Below are 16,369 nucleotides of genomic sequence, written 5' to 3' on the forward strand. Positions count from 1 at the left end.
AAAAAAAAAAAAAAAAAAAAAAAAACGGTTGTGAAATATAAGTTCAGATTTTATAGTTTTTCAGACCCTTTTCTGTATGAGTTTAATATGGCAAATCATACAGCAACATCTTATCTTGTGGAAGTGGAGTTTTTTTGACAAGCGATCCTTGAGAAAAGATGAATAAGTCACTCTTCTAGACAAGATTCACTATATTTAAGCTTATATTAGCTTTTCAACTAAAACAAAACAGATTTGGCATGTGATTACATTTTACATTTTATGTGATTACATATTAGTTTTAGGGAGAGCAAGTGTAGATGTAGGACTTGAAAAAGGAGGCAGTTCATTTGAAAAAAGACAACTTAATCAGCTCGAAGCATGACATGAACTTCACGCCCACGAGACTGAGTTTTATACAAAGTTTGGTAGAGACTGGAAAAAGACTGATGAAATTAAGGTTAATATGCAAAATACTCAGGTGATGTTTCTATTGAAACTTTTATTTAAACACAGTTGCCTTACCATTAAGGCCTTCCACTTCTTTAAATGGATATAGAAGAGGTATACTACAATAAAATTAAATAGGCCAGGTGCGGTGGCTCACGCCTGTGATTCCAGCACTTTGGGAGGCCAAGGTGGGTGGATCACAAGGTCAGGAGATCGAGACCATCCTGGCTAACCCAGTGAAACCCCGACTCTACTAAAAATACAAAAAATTAGCCAGACATGGTGGCAGGTGCCTGTAGTCCCAGCTACTTGGGAGGCTGAGGCAGGAGAATCGCTTGAACCCGGGAGGCAGAAGTTAGAGTGAGCTGAGATCATGCCACTGCACTCCAGCCTGGGCGACAGACTGAGACTCCGTCTCAAAAAAAAAAAAAAACAACAATACAGAATAGGTGTTTTGGTCCCTATATTTGTTGACAACTAAGAAGGGACATTATTGAAGAATAGCAAATACTAACAGATGTTTCAGTGTCAGATAAATACGTGGTATCACATGTTCATAAATCATAAATTCAGGTGCAAATACTTTTGTAAGGCATAAATGACAGCCTCATTTTTTAATGCTTTTTGTTTTTGTTTTTTCTGAGACAGAGTCTCGCTCTTGTTGCCCAGGCTGGAGTACAATAGCGCGATCTTGGCTCACCGCAACCTCCGCCTCCTGGGTTCAAGTGATTCTCCTCCCTCAGCCTCCTGCGTAGTTGAGATTATAGGTATGCGCCACCACACTGGCTAATTTTGTATTTTTAGTAAAGACAGGGTTTCTCCATGTTGGTCAGGCTGGTCTCGAACTCCCGACCTCAGGTGATCCACCCGTCTTGGCCTCCCAAAGTGCTGGGATTACAGGCATGAGCCACTGTGCCCAGCCTTAATGTTTTTAATGTTGCATTTCTAAAGTATTAGACTCATACTTGAGATAGAATTATGTTTTGTTTTGTTTTTTTCACTTACCAATATAGGGGGTTTGTATACTATTAAAGCTTTCTCATAACAGTTTTATGACAAATAATTGGTTGATTGGATATATTACTGCTTTCCTTTGTTTTAAATGCTGCTTAATTTCTGGAAAGATATGAGAACCAGATAACAAGCCTGATTGGGTTTGCATCATTTAACTTCATGTAGAAGCTAGTATACACCATGTCCTGGCAAAATTATAATTTGATACACACCATAAAAATTAGGGATTTAAAACTTTCAGCTCTGATATCAATTGCCAAATACTTGGTAAAATGTCGGACCTAATTTTCCAGATTTGTATTATTCTGACAAAGGAGGAGCAGAATTTTAAAAATCAATTTCTCTTTTTTTTGGAAATACTACAAAAGCTTTAATTTGTCTTCTGTGGCTGCTTCTCAATACAGAAGTATCATCGTATTACTACTTCTAATTCTTAATAAAACTCAAAATATAAGTACAAAATTAGGGGTCAGAAGTATTCTATTGTTTAATCAGAGAAGTCTTTCTAGAACGGGTCAGTTAAACAAAACTCCTTATGTTAAAATAGGTGAATTATCTTTTTTTCCCCTTTAGGACTTGAATTTTATGGATACATTAAGCTAATAAATTTTATTAGACTTAAGGTAAGTTGACAGCTTAATTTATAATTTTGTTTAGAAATTAAAGAAATGCTACAGTGACTGTCAGTGTACTGATTATTTAAAAGAATATGAGGAACTGCATTAAATGTGGTACTCATTATATTGGGGAATCATGGACATTAGGAACTTGCACAGCAGAAAGCACCATGTAAATGTCTACCATAACTAACAAATATTATTTTCACTGCATCTAAGAGATGAATCCGTGTATGTGAAAAACTAATTCAGTGTCAGATAAAGAGAAATACTGATGGACAGGATCTGTAAAATCAGAAATAATTTCTAATGTGATTTTAAGTATTTTGGTTGCTCTTTTTTCTGTTTTTTCCAAATACTTTGTGTTTTTTTGTCCTACTTAAATGAATGTTTAATGACACGACAACACTTTCCCCAAATCCAAACAGTAAGAAAAACTCTACATTGAAACTACTGATTAAGCAATCATCCAGCAAGTTAATGAAATGACAGGCGTGTGCAGACTTTTTAGAGACATACTGATTTTGTGTAATGCAAACATGATTTCCTTTGTTTAATTCTAGTTTTTACTAAGGAGATTTTGTGATTATGTGTAATGAAAAAACATGAAATTAATTTTATATCCAGAATCCTACAGTTGAGTACATGAATTCCATATACAACCCAGTGCCTTGGGAGAAAGAAGAGTATTTGAAGCCAGTATTAGAAGATGACCTTTTACTTCAATTTGGTAAGATGAACATAAGTGTATCTACTTTAATTAACATAAGGCCATTTGTTATGGCAAAATGGAGGTAAAGTGTTTTAGGAAAAGACATGCTTTTTAAAATTCTCTAAATGCCTCATCAGGTAGTTGGTTTCAATGGAAAAGTTAAGTTGCTTAAAAACTAATAGTCTGCCAGGCGCCGTGTCTCATACATGTAATCCCAGCACTTTGGGAGGCTACGGGCAGATCACAAGGTCAGGAGATCGAGACTATCCTGGCTAACACAGTGAGACCCCATCTTTACTAAAAATACAAAAAGTTAGCCGGGCATGGTGGCGGGCACCTGTAGTCCCAGCTACTGGGAGGCTGAGGCAGGAGAATCTCTTGAACCTGGGATACAGGTGACAGAGCAAGACTCTATCTAAAAAAACCAAATACTCTGTGATCAAAGGATTGTCTGTTTTTGCCTTTAATTGCTTCATTTATTTTGGAGCTCTTATGTGAGGTTTATACACATTTATAATTGTTATATTTTACTGAAATATTAGCCAACTTTTGCAGTAATTCTTCTCTGCCTGAAAGAAGTATCCAGGTGATTTGAACATCCTGAGACAGAAGGTAGACGTGGAAATTCGTCTTTCTGAATATGGTTTAGGCCTTGAATTCTAGCAAATTGTAGTTAGGAATCTTAATATTTACTAAATCCTTTCTCTTTTTCAAATCTCTAAGTTTAATCTTTAATATATAATTATCTGCATATTCTTAACATTAAAAGTTTTATTATGACAATTTTATTGCAGCAGAAAGCAAAACAGAAACTGACCAGTTTGAAGAATTTTGAAATCAAAATACAAAATGAGGTTTGTAGTAGGAAGCAGAAAACACAGTATACCAGCCTTATATAATTTAGAAATATTTTGTTGTGCTCATTAATTTTTGGTGAATTAGATAGTGAATGAATGCAGTTTTTAAACCTCAGTGACTCAATATTCTACCAGCGTGATTAGAAGTTAGTGACACCCTGCACTGCTTTTATAACAAGAATTCAACTTAGGCTGTAACCTCTTATAGTATTATGCATTCGTTAGGCTTAGCTGTTTTGTCCTAACTCTGAAGAAGTGTCTTCACAACTGAAAAATGAATAGGAATGTTTACAAAGTCACATTTCTTCCAGTGCTATCCTGAGGGGAAAACGTAATATTTGCACTACTTACTGCCTTAAGTTGATCTGAAAGTTAGACCAGTAAATGGACATTGATTTTGTGAAATTCACAAACTACATATATTAACTTATCTTTACAGAGAAGTGAAATTAAAATTAAATATAGTGAAATTAAAATTAAATTAATAATTTAAAAATACTAGGAATTAGGATATTTAATAATATCAGCAATAACACTTTAGTGTATAGGTTTCACTCCACCTTGCCCAGGATGAAAAATTAGTGTGTGGAATTCTTTACACACTGTCCTTAGGAATGTTTTTTTTTCCTCCAGTTTATTCAGGTATAATTGATAAGTGAAAATTTTGTACATTTCAAGTATACAATATGACGATTTGATATGCATATACATTGTGAAGTGATTACTGTAACCAAGCTGATTAACATCATCACCTCACATTCCGTTTTTTATTTTTGTGTTGAGAACAGCTAAGATCTACTGTCTGCAAATTTCACATATACAGTGCAGCATTTTTAACTGTAGTCACTTTACCATAGGCAGATGCCCATAACTTACTCGTATTGTAGCTGAAAGTGTGTACACTTTGACCAACATCTCCTCATTTCCACCACCATTTCACTTTCTGCTTCTGTGAGTTTTTTTTTTAATTCCACACAAAAGTGAGATCACACAGTGTTTGTCTGTTTGTGTCTGTCTTATTTTGCTTCACATAATGTCCTCCACGTTCATTCATATTGTCATATGGCAGGATTTCCCTTAAGCAATATCTGAATTTAATACCTGCTACAATAAGAACACAGGCTAGGAGGTGGCTTTGTGTAATGGCAAGAACATGGGCTGAGTTTAAATCTTAGTTCTTCCATAAACAGATATATAACGTTGGGATAGTCACTTAATTTCCCTGAAATTTATTTTTTCCATGCCTCAAATAGGGATAAATACATCTTAACTGTGTTTTGAGAATAAAACGAGATGTAATAATGTACTTGAAAGGTACCTGCTGATCAATAAATATTAGGTTTTTTCTTTCTACTTTTTTCTTTCTTCCTGGATTTGGTTGAGTATAATTAATATTTAAATATATGTTCAGTTGAGACAACTAATGAAAAACTTAGACTGACAGCATGCTCTTTGAATTCAAATTGAAATAGTTTAGATGATAAATATTTATTATTATTACTTTTAAGACCGAATCTCACTGTATTGCCCAGGTTGGAGTACAGTGGTGTGATCTCGGCTCACTGCAGTCTCCAATTCTGAGGTTCAAGCAATTCTCCTGCCTCAGCCTCCCAAGTAGCTGGGACCACAGGCCCGCACCACCAGGCCTGGCTAATTTTTTGTATTTTTTTTTTTTTTTTTGTAAAGACAAGGTTTCACCAAACTGGCCAGGCTGGTCTTGATCACTGTTGGCCTCAAGTGATCTGCCTGCCTCGGCCTTGCAAAATGCTGGGATTACAGGCGTTAGCCACTGTGCAAAGCCAAGATGATTAATATTCAATTAAAACTACTTTCACTAATCTTTCTCAATTGGCCACATAGTAGAAACTTAGGGCATATTTATTCCTAACATATTTATACTTGTTTTGTTGTTATAAGATGGCCTGATAATAATGTCCATTATTTCTTTAGACGTGGAAGATCTTTATGAACCGGCGTCAGTACCCTTCTCATACCCCAATGGACTCAGTGAAAATATATCTGTTGTTGAAAAATTGAAACGTATGGAAGCCAGGGCACTGTCTGCTGAAGCCGCATTGGCTGGAGCACGTGAGGATCTGCAAAAAATGAAGTAATTTATCAATCTTGCAAAATTAATTGTTTAGATCTCCAAAATAATACAATCAATGGCAAAGTAGAATATAGAACATTTCATATACAGGAAAGTACAATGTAGATATTTTATCTTCATACAGTTAAAGATATGTAGCATTTTTATACATTGTGGATATCGTTAATTAATATAAAGTCTTATGGTTTTACCTATTCTGATATGTTCTGACAAATGTTGTCCTCATGAATGTTTTTGTTCTTTATTGCCTTCCTTTCAGTTTTCCTGTTTGCAGTTGATTTCTCCATTTTACTTTTTCTATCTTAGTTTTTTAAAGTGGAAGGATTAATCTTTTTGAGGTTTGGGGAAAATACAGGGTTGAAGTTTTTATTTTTAAAGAATCAAAATGTAGGCCGCGGTGGGTCACATCTGTAATCTCAGCACTTTGGGAGGCCAAGGCGGGTGGATCATGAGGTCAGGAGTTTGAGACCAGTCTGGCCAACATGGTGAAACCCCATTTCTACTAAATATACAAAAATTAGCTGGGGTGTGGTGGTGCACGCCTGTAATCCCAGCTACTTGGGAGGCTGAGACGGGAGAATTGCTTGAATCCAGGAAGTGGAGGTTACAGTGAGCCAAGATCATGCCACTGTACTTCAACCTGGGCAACAGAGCAAGACTTTGTCTTGTGTGTGGGGGGTGGGTGCGGGAAGAATCAAAATGTAATTATGGTATAGTATGAACCCAGAAAACCAGATACACAGTGACAGTTTTTCCCAGTGAATAAATTAGCATTGTACTGGTGTAGTACTTTTCAAAGTTTAATGTGCATAGGAATCAACTGGGATCCTGTTAAAATGTAAATTCTGATTCAGGAGATTGAGAATAGGGCCTGAGATTCTGCATTTCTAACAAGTATACCTCACAGTCCTTCCTGTTGGATTTGTAAGCTGTTTGCTGTTGCCTGAGTACCCATTTGATGATTTGCCAGAATGTATGTTCAGCGGGAAAGATAGTAGAACCAATTGTAGTTCCTCTTCTCTGTTTCAGAATTTTTATGCTAGGTAACAAGCAACCAACACCAACTTTACCTTTTGCCCCTTTGGACTTCTCCCTTTTGTATACCTTATGGATTCCTAATATGTCATGATCTGAGAGGGATCTGAGTTTTAGAGCTGGAGTGGGTGGTGTTGGTGTATATAAATAATTATCTATTTGGGTCTACTTTCTGCTTATATAACACTCCCAAGAAGTAATATGGTTTTAAAGAATATTAATAGAGCTGAAATACATGACATTGATCCAGTTGCTAAAAAAGGATTTTAAAACAATAGAAATAATAGAGGATAATAAAAGTAATATGCTTATTTTGTTCAGTTAAAAGACATAAAGAGGATTATCTGCAGTTGGCATTGCTTTTGTGGTTTGTAGGAGTGCATAAAATTGTTTTTGAATATTGCCATTGCTTCAGATCCAGCAGGGGGAGCTTTCAGTTGTTCAAGGTAGAATGTGATTTGGAAGGCTCATCACACTATACTGCCTCCTCTTTCCTCTTCAACCTCTAGCCTTTCCTTTATTCATGGTCCAATAAACCTGTCTCAAGGGTGTATTTCAAATTGATTACAGACAATTTGCTCAGGATTTTGTGATGAACGCAGATGTCAGAACCTGCTCGTCATCTACTAGTATCATTGCGGACCTCCAGGAGGATGAGGACGGTGTTTATTTCAGCTCATACGGGCATTATGGGATACATGAAGAAATGCTAAAGGTTAGAAAAGAACACAAATGTGCCAAATCCATACTAAAGGAAAAATAGAACAGGTTCTTTCTTAATATATATGTACACTGTAGGAGACCTCCTTTTTTTTGGGTGGGGAGAACTGCTTTTTAAACACCTCTTTGGTGCTTGATAGCTCATCTTGGGTTGAAAGTATTGCAAGACTGGGCACGGTGGCACATGCCTGTAATACCAGCACTTTGGGAGTCCAAGGCAGGAGGATTGCTTGAGCTCGGGAGTTCAAGACCAGCCTGGGCAATGTAGTGAGACCCTGTCTACAAAAAAAAAAAAAAAGAAAGAAGGAAAAAAGATTACAGAGGCATCAGTCATTTGTACATTCCATTTAAAATCATTATTAATCTTTTTATGAAATCACTTTTCCTTAAAATATTGGAAAACTTGACAATTTTAGTCTTCTTAAGGGCAACTATTAAATAGGAACAATTAGATGGATTAAATTATATATTTACCTTTTAATGTATATAGGAAATGATTAATTTCAGTGTTTTAAATAGCCATACTGACTTTTGTTTGGGCCAATAATAACTCTTTGATATAAAGTTTAATTATAAATCTCACAATTATTATGGTAACTTTTTTACCATTGAAATCATTGACATACAGGAGTATTTCCTGAATTGGTCAAATTAGATACAGTCATGCACTGCATACTAATGTTTCAGTCAATCAGACTGATGTGATGGTGCCACCGTGAGACTATAATGCCATATTTTTACTGTACCTTTTCTATGTTTAGATATGCTTAGATACAAAAATACCATTGTGTTATAGTTGCCTACAGTATTCAGTACAGTGACATGCTGTACAGGTTTGTAGCCTAGGGGTAATAGGCTATCTTACAGAGCCTAGGTGTGTAGTAGGCTATATACCATCTCCATTTGTGAAGTATGCTCTGTGAGGTCCACACAACACATTTCTCAGAAGCATCCCTAGCATTAAGCAACATGTGACTGTATTTAAATCTGGCTGGTTTTAATTTTTATAATGGTAATATCCATGTAAGATAAAAGTTGATTTCTATCTATACTTGATAATTATACATTTTATTAAGTGTTATAGATTGTAAAATAGGAAGATGTAATTTTTAGTTCAGTGAAATTTAGAATATCTACGTAGAGTAAAATAAATGTTGGAACATAAACATTGAAAGTTTAGATGTTTATCTCTGAATTTTGGATGCCACCATTACCTATGCTTAAAACCAACAAACAAAATATCCCTTTCTAAATCCTTCCTCCAGAGATTGTTTTATTTTATGGTTTCCCTGAAGCACAGGCATTTAAGCTAACCAGGGATATTTGGCAACATGTATATATTTTGTTGATTCGGTTTTGCCGGATCACAGAATAGAAGTTTGGTAATTGATAATTGTACTTATGTGGGGTCTTTTAAAACATTGTCATGTCATTACTAATTACATGTCGTGGTTGTGCTTTTTGTTGTCACTTGGGTAATGGCATAGCATTATAAATAATAGATATCTTATTCTAAGTAATACATTATTTTGAGTTTCAGTGAATTTGTTGAAAAGAAATTGACTTGCTTCATTTTCTTTATTAATTTTTTTATTATGTTTAGAATATTTTCTTTAAAGAAGTTTATCTAGGGCCATGTTTGTCATTCTAAATCACCCCATTAAATACCATAAGCCTTTCATTCCTTCAGTATGGAAATTGTGTTGGGCTTTTCAGACAGGTTAAAGGTTACTGAAACTTTCAGTAGAGTGTTGAGCGTTGTGAGTACAATCATCAGGGAAATTCAGTTTGAGTACTGACCATTTACAAATCTTTATCCTGGACACTTGTATCTATATGTCAGTAACCATAAGATTTCACACCTGGTCTGGTACCTTTAACTCCTTTAGATGTACATATAGATTTAAGAAGTTCCAACTGGAAGTTTCCAGTGTCACCCTTTCCCTTTGAGAGAATCACTTAAATATCATTCTGTGTGCCTTAGCTTCCTTTAGTTCTTGTGCAGTGTAATTTCCTCCCCTTGGAAATGATTCTATTAAATGTCTATAGGACATATGGATAGTTGATTCAAAAAGAACTGTTTATACATTTGCATTTTGCCAAGTTATGTGCTGTGAATGAATGTGAAGCATGCCTTATATCACAGCTTTATTTCTCGTTTCTTATCAGAATGATTCTTAGCACACATAAACGGTTCAAGGTATATTACCACTAGAATCTTAGCTAATTTTTGTAACTCACTTAAAATTGAGAAATCATATTTACAGGACATATTTTTGTGGTTGGAATCGGCCTTGTTTTAGAGAGTTTAATTAGGGTTTTTTGTTGCTTGGCTTCATGTCTTTTCATGACACTATTTTGGTACATGTTTTGATTATAATTAAAAAAAAAATCTTGTGATCTTATTTCTTTAGATAAGATGAAGATACCTTTTTTGAATTCCAGAGATATAATTGATAAAGGGTTAAATTACATGAACTTTCAAAATTCCTTGCCACTTTATCTTTTTGAAGAAGAGTCATCGTTGACTAATACTGTAAATCCGAAATGCATCAATCTTCTTTGTTTTAAGATCAACATTATTCATTCTGTTGTACATTTATCACAGATCATAGTGCCCTTTAGTAAAGTGAAATTTTAGTAATTTTTCTTTGCTGCATTCTCTTTATTGTATCTGCCCCTGTCTCATGCACTACCAAGTGAGCACTACCACCTTTATGAGCTTGTAAATTAAAAACATACTATTGCTTGTATATGTAAAATTTATAGTATATAACTTTTTTCTTTACCTTCATTCTTTTTTTTATATTTGCAGGAACAATTTCTTGATACCTTACTAGTCTTAAAATATTATCTTGCTCCAAAGTATTGGAGCAGTAATTTTGTTATTTTATTTTTCTTAGTTTCAAGGTTGATATAAAAAATTTTTTAAATTTCTGTTTATTGTTTTGTATTGACATGTTGGCCTTTGTTAGAATAAATTTTTAGAAATGGTTATAAAGGCTACTCTTTTGTTTGCTTACATTTTCGTATTTATTGGATTTTTTTTTTTTTTCAAACATTCAGTGACTAAATTGAAGCTCTGCTATATACAGGGCACTAAGTTTTGTATACTTTGGATTTCATTACACCAGCATGAGCATACAAACAAAAACAAATGAATATATTGAAAGAGCCAGAATGAAAGATTGTAATTTAGTTGAGTAGCAGTGCATGGCGTTAGGACAGCAGTTGGAATTCTATTGATTAAGTGGAGGTAGTGGTGAGGCAGTATGATTAGTGAGAGCTTTCTGACTGCATTCCTGACTGATGTTCACCCTGTGTAAGTTTTGTTGTTTCTGCAAAAATCACTGGTTATAGTATCAGAGGAATATAAAATTTGTAAAAATGTATGAAATGGTATGCTTTGAAAAAAGTTTTAAAATTAGATAATTAGTTTATATATACATTTATTTATCTTAGTAATTCTTAAAATAACTTCAGGAGAAGATTTAATAAGCCTAATTTTAAAATTTTTTTTTGTAAAGCAGTGAGAAGTAATCAGAAAACATGGAATTAATTGTGGACAATTCCCTTTTAGGTCTAGTACTTAAGTAAAACAACTTGCCCTTTAAGATCTCCTTTTATGCTTTAAAAAAAGTCTCAATTGGCATAAAAATGTTTTGGGGGTATGATTTGTATAAAATTTTGATATTGTAGCAATTGGTGTAATATTTTCTTTTCACCCTGATGTGAAACTTAAAACTAGAATTCCCATTCCGTGATACTTATTTTTATCACAGTCATATTGTACTAACTTGACAGCAGAGCCCCTAACTGCTTAATTTGCAGTCACTATGTGTTTCAACCTAGGGAATCAACTCTATTCATAAACCAGCATAAATGTTAGAGTTACGTGCTTGCCTTGGTCACAAGGTTATATGAGACTCCAGAGTGTAGGAGCCTTATAATGTGGGCTGCAGGGCTCAAATGATTTACTTTTAGGCTTACAGGCTTTTAAACATCATTTGCTACTACAGAAATTTTTACAAGCAAAACAGGAATGTAAATCAGATAGGTGCTGATCAATGACTTTCTTTGAAAAACATAACCAGTTTAGTGTAATTTTTCGTATGTAGCTGCAACGTTTGCATTTATTTATTTTATCTCCTTTCTTCTTTTGTTTTGTTTTGAGATGGAATTTTGCTCTTGTGGCCCAGGCTGGAGTGCAATGGTGCAATCTCACCTCACCGCAACCTCCGCCTCCCGGTTCAAGCGATAAATTTTGTATTTTTGGTAGAGACAGGGTTACTCCATGTTGGTCAGACTGGTCTCAAACTCCCGGCCTCAGGTGATCTGCCCGCCTCAGCCTCCCAAAGTGCTGGGATTACAGGTGTGAGCCTCCGAACCCAGCCCCTTACTTTTATTTCTATTTTTTTTGGAGACAGGGTCTTACTTTGTTGCCCAGCCTGGTCTCAGACTCCTAGCTTCAAGTGAGTATTTCAGGCATGAGCCACTGCACTTGGCTTCTCCCTTATTTTAATATAGCTGTAGTGCAGAGAATCAGGCTGTAGTTTCCAGGCCCTGTGGAAAGGAGAAAACATATTCATCTTTTATTAGCTTCAATTATCACTCTAAGTCTTATGGTGATAATGCATGTAAAGAGAAAATGTACACATTTTAAGAACTTGGGTCTTATTTGAGTTTCAGTCTTCGTAAAATATTTTCTTTGTGTGTTGTTGCTATTTCTATTCTTTTTTGTTTTCTTAGGAAAAAAAAAAGCTTGGCATCCCAGGTATAAAAGCTGCTATGGAAACTAGCAATGTGTGATAAAATGGCAAATATCACCCTTAAAAAATTTATTTGTTTAGACTGTCCTATAAACACAGCTTTTTCGTCTCTCCACCCTAGGACAAAATACGAACAGAAAGCTACCGAGATTTCATATACCAGAATCCACATATCTTCAAAGACAAGGTAAGTAGCATAGGTTATAGAATTATACATTTCATGTTGTTCTTGGGCAGTAGAAGTCCTCTCGTGGGTCATCATTGTGATAGCAATTGATTTAACACCTTCTGTCTTTATTTCACGGAAGACTTTTATGATGCTGCTCTGTGGTGCAGAGTACTGATAACAGAAATGCTGATTGCTGCTGTCATTCAATATGCTCTTTTTAAAAATTGGAAGTTATTAATTATAATGACATAGCTTAGTTATAATGACATAGCTTAGTTAAATTTTGCTTATTCAGATAATTTTGCTTAAACCATATTTTTTGTTTATAGTTATTCCTATGAATTTTAAATGTATCAGATAAGCCCCATGTCATAGCACACTTTTAATTATTACTCTAGTTTGTGTTCAGTAATGGAAAATTAATGAGTTTAAGAACATTAAGAATTAGGGTTCACTATTGTAATGTAGTATTTATTTTATATGCTTTCTTTTAATACTTTACCCCATTAAGAGATACTTTGTATTTTACAATTAGTTTTAATATTGGCTTAAGTTATTTAAAAAATGATCTTATACTCTGCGTGTGCATATGCCTGTGTGTTTGAAATTTGTGTTTTTTGGCTTTTCTTCCTTACACATTCTGTTTTTTCATTTTTTCTTTATTTTCCCTCTCTCTTTTCCACTCTGCCTTTTCCTCCCTTTCTACATTGGGATGGTTACTTAAAAGTTCAGATTTTCTGTTTGTTCTTACTGATGGGAAATTAATCCCCTAATTTAATCAGGAATATTATGATCTTTGCCGTTTACATACCTTTCCTTGGGAATTTTTTCCCACTCTTTTTACTTTGAGAACATGTATGTTGATAATGTATCAGGTTCTTATAATTCAGCTTTCATCTCTCTAAGATTATTTCATGAGCTTTACATGATATGGCAGCAGTAACAACCTTTATGTTTTAAAATCCTTTTCCTGATTTTGTTTGGAATATAATCTGGATTAACTTTTCATTTTCCATACCTCTTTTTTAAGAGCAGTGTTTCACTTGTGAGTTGGCTGAATTGGGCAGAATTTATATGGTGCTCTGATCTCTTTGGACAAAGCATTGCACCTCATGAAAAGTTATAATTGTTTGTGCTGATTCCCACCAGAGACAAATAAATGATTTCATTTAAAAATTATGGTTGATCAGTTTTTTATATTTAAGTTTTTTGTATGCTTTTTATATGTTACTATAGTGGAGACTTTTCATGGTGTTTTTTTTTTTGGGGGGGGGACGGATTCTTACTCTGTCACCCAGGCTGGAGTGCGGTGGTGCGATTTTGGCTCACTGCAACCTCTGCCTCCCGGGTTCAAGCGATTCTCCTGCGTCAGCCTCCCCAGTAGCTGGCACTACAGGCACACGACACCACTCCCAGCTAATTTTTGTATTTTTAATAGAGATGGGGTTTCACCATGTTGGTTAGGATGGTCTTGATCTCTTGACCTTGTGATCCGCCTGCCTCAGCCTCCCAAAGTGCTGGGATTACAGGCGTGAGCCACCGCACCCGGCCCTTCATAGTTTTTGTATTTGCAAAACAAGTGCTGGAAAGTTTATTTAATGTTTGTCTAAAAACCACTTTGTTTCCAATGAAGCAGATTATGTTACTGTTAACGACGTTGCTTTATATTTCTAGTTAGATTATGCCCAGATTTTTATTTTATTTTTTCCTTAATATGTAAACATGAGAATCACTAATCCTGGCTAGTCTGGAACCAGTTATATAATTTTGGGCAAGTGGTGAATCTCTTTGGGCCTAACCTGTAAGGTGATTGTAAAAATTCCTTCTGGTAAATTCTGTGGGTTTTGTTACGTGAAAGCATCATCATTGTCTTTCTTTGAGCCATCTTCTCTTAATACTTGATGATAGGAATACCAGAGGAGCTTGTTAAGAGAGTAAATTAGAATGTTCCTTCAGTATGCTTCTGAATGGAGTTGTCTTATAATAGGTAAGTAAATACTGAAAAGGCTCAAGTATTAGTAATCATAAGATTAATCATCAAGATATTAAATATTGTTATTAAAATTTTTTTCCTTCCCTTCTCTCTCCATCCCTTCCCAGCCTCCTTTTCTTCCTTCTTTTTTAATATTGTTCCAATTCACAAAGCTCTTGTGGAGACCATATGGTTTCTCAGATTAATTTAACTTTGGGTGGTATTTAATTGTGTTGTCACCCACTCATAATTAATTTCTGTTTGTAGTTTATTGAAGAAATTCCCAGTTAGGTGCCTTCTTTATGCTTCTGGTTGTTATCTACAGTTACAATTCATTCAGTTTTTTAAGAAAAAAAATGAATCAAATTTCCTCATCATTTTATAAAATAATGTTCATTTTATTTCTACCTCTTTGATTCTATCAAATTTTAGCTTATCTGCCTGATCACCTAATTCTAAGCTAGTGTAATAAATAACTAACATACAATTAAAAATACAGACTTTAGAAGCAGGTTAACCTGTGTTTGAATGCAGACCCTACAATTTACTAGCTGTGTGACCTTTGACCTGTTTCTTTGCCACTCTGAAGCTCACATTTGTCATTTGTAGAATGAGGATTAAATAAGGATTTCATACACATACGCATATATGCATTTGTATATACATTGCATCTGAATGTGTATATGGATAGTCTTACAAAAAAACACATACTCTAATTGGAGTATACTAAACATATCCTTCTATACTTTCTTCACTCAGCAGCTTTTCTTGGAGAAATTCCTTACTATCTTTTTACCCCCATGTTTTTTCTTTTGGTAAAATAAACATGATATGAAATTTGCCATCTTAGCTATCCCTAAGTGTATAGATCAGTGGTATTAAATACATTTATAATGTCATGCAGCCATCACCACTTCCATCTCCAGAACTCTTCATCTTGTAAAACTGAAACTATTCTCATTAAACCGTTAATTCCCCGTTCTCCCTTCTTCCCAGCCCTTGGCAGTCGCTATTCTACTTTCTGTCTCTATGATTTTGACTACTTATATACATCATATATGTGGAATCTTACAGTACAGTCATTCCCTCAGTATCTGTGAGGGGTTGGTTCCAGGACACTCTTAATACCAGCATCCACAAATGCTCATTTACCTGATATAAAATGGTGTAGTGTTTGCATATAACCCATGCACATCTTCCTGTATACTTTAAATCGTCTCCAGATTACTTGCAATACCTAATACAATGTAAGTGCTATATAAATAGTTGTTATATTGTATTGTTTAGGCAACAATGACAAGAGAAAGAAGACTTCATGTTCAGTACAGATGCAATTTTTTTTTTCCAGAATGTTTTCGATTAGCAGTTGCTTGACTCTCTGGTTGGGGAAACCAGGGATACAAAGGGCTGACTGTATTTCCTTTTGTAACGGGCTTATTGCACTTAGCATAATGTCCTCAAGTTTTGACCTTGTTGTAGCAAATGTCAGAATTTTTTTCATTTTTAAGGCTCAATAATCCATTGTATGTATGTACATTTTGCTTATTCATTCATTCATCTGTCCAGATATTTGGGTTACTTCTATATTAAAGCTATTGTGAATATTGCTGCTATTAACATAGGTATACAGGTATCTCTTAGAGGCCCTGCTTTTAATTATTTTGGGTATATACCCAGGAATGAAGTTCCTGGGTCACATAGTAATTCCATTTTTAATTCCTTGAGGAAGCACCGTGCTGTTTTTCACAGTGGGTGTACCATTTTGTATTCCCACCAGCAGTGCACAAGGGTTCCAATTTCTCCATATCCTTAGCAGTACTTGTTGTTTTCTAGTTTTTTGATAATAGCTGTCCTCGTTGGTGTGAAGTGATATTTGTTTTGATTTGCATTTTTCTAATGATTAGTGATTTTGAGCATCTTTTCATTAATATTCTTTTAATGGTTCATATATCCAATGTAAGAATG

The 16,369-nt window shown here is 34.7% G+C and overlaps 1 protein-coding gene across 1 annotated transcript in view; it reads left to right on the plus strand.

The window, feature by feature from the left end:
- The window catches only part of PRMT3 (protein arginine methyltransferase 3), a 139,775-nt gene that overhangs the window by 2,765 nt on the left and 120,641 nt on the right, over positions 1 to 16,369 (plus strand). Inside the window, 5 exon segments of the mRNA XM_017858381.1 lie at positions 2,017 to 2,066; positions 2,688 to 2,790; positions 5,580 to 5,739; positions 7,345 to 7,489; positions 12,385 to 12,450. Of these exon segments, the coding sequence (XP_017713870.1) occupies positions 2,017 to 2,066; positions 2,688 to 2,790; positions 5,580 to 5,739; positions 7,345 to 7,489; positions 12,385 to 12,450 (524 nt within the window).

Source organism: Rhinopithecus bieti, unplaced genomic scaffold, assembly GCF_001698545.2.
Source record: "Rhinopithecus bieti isolate Rb0 unplaced genomic scaffold, ASM169854v2 scaffold_2350, whole genome shotgun sequence".
Lineage (NCBI taxonomy): Eukaryota > Metazoa > Chordata > Mammalia > Primates > Cercopithecidae > Rhinopithecus > Rhinopithecus bieti.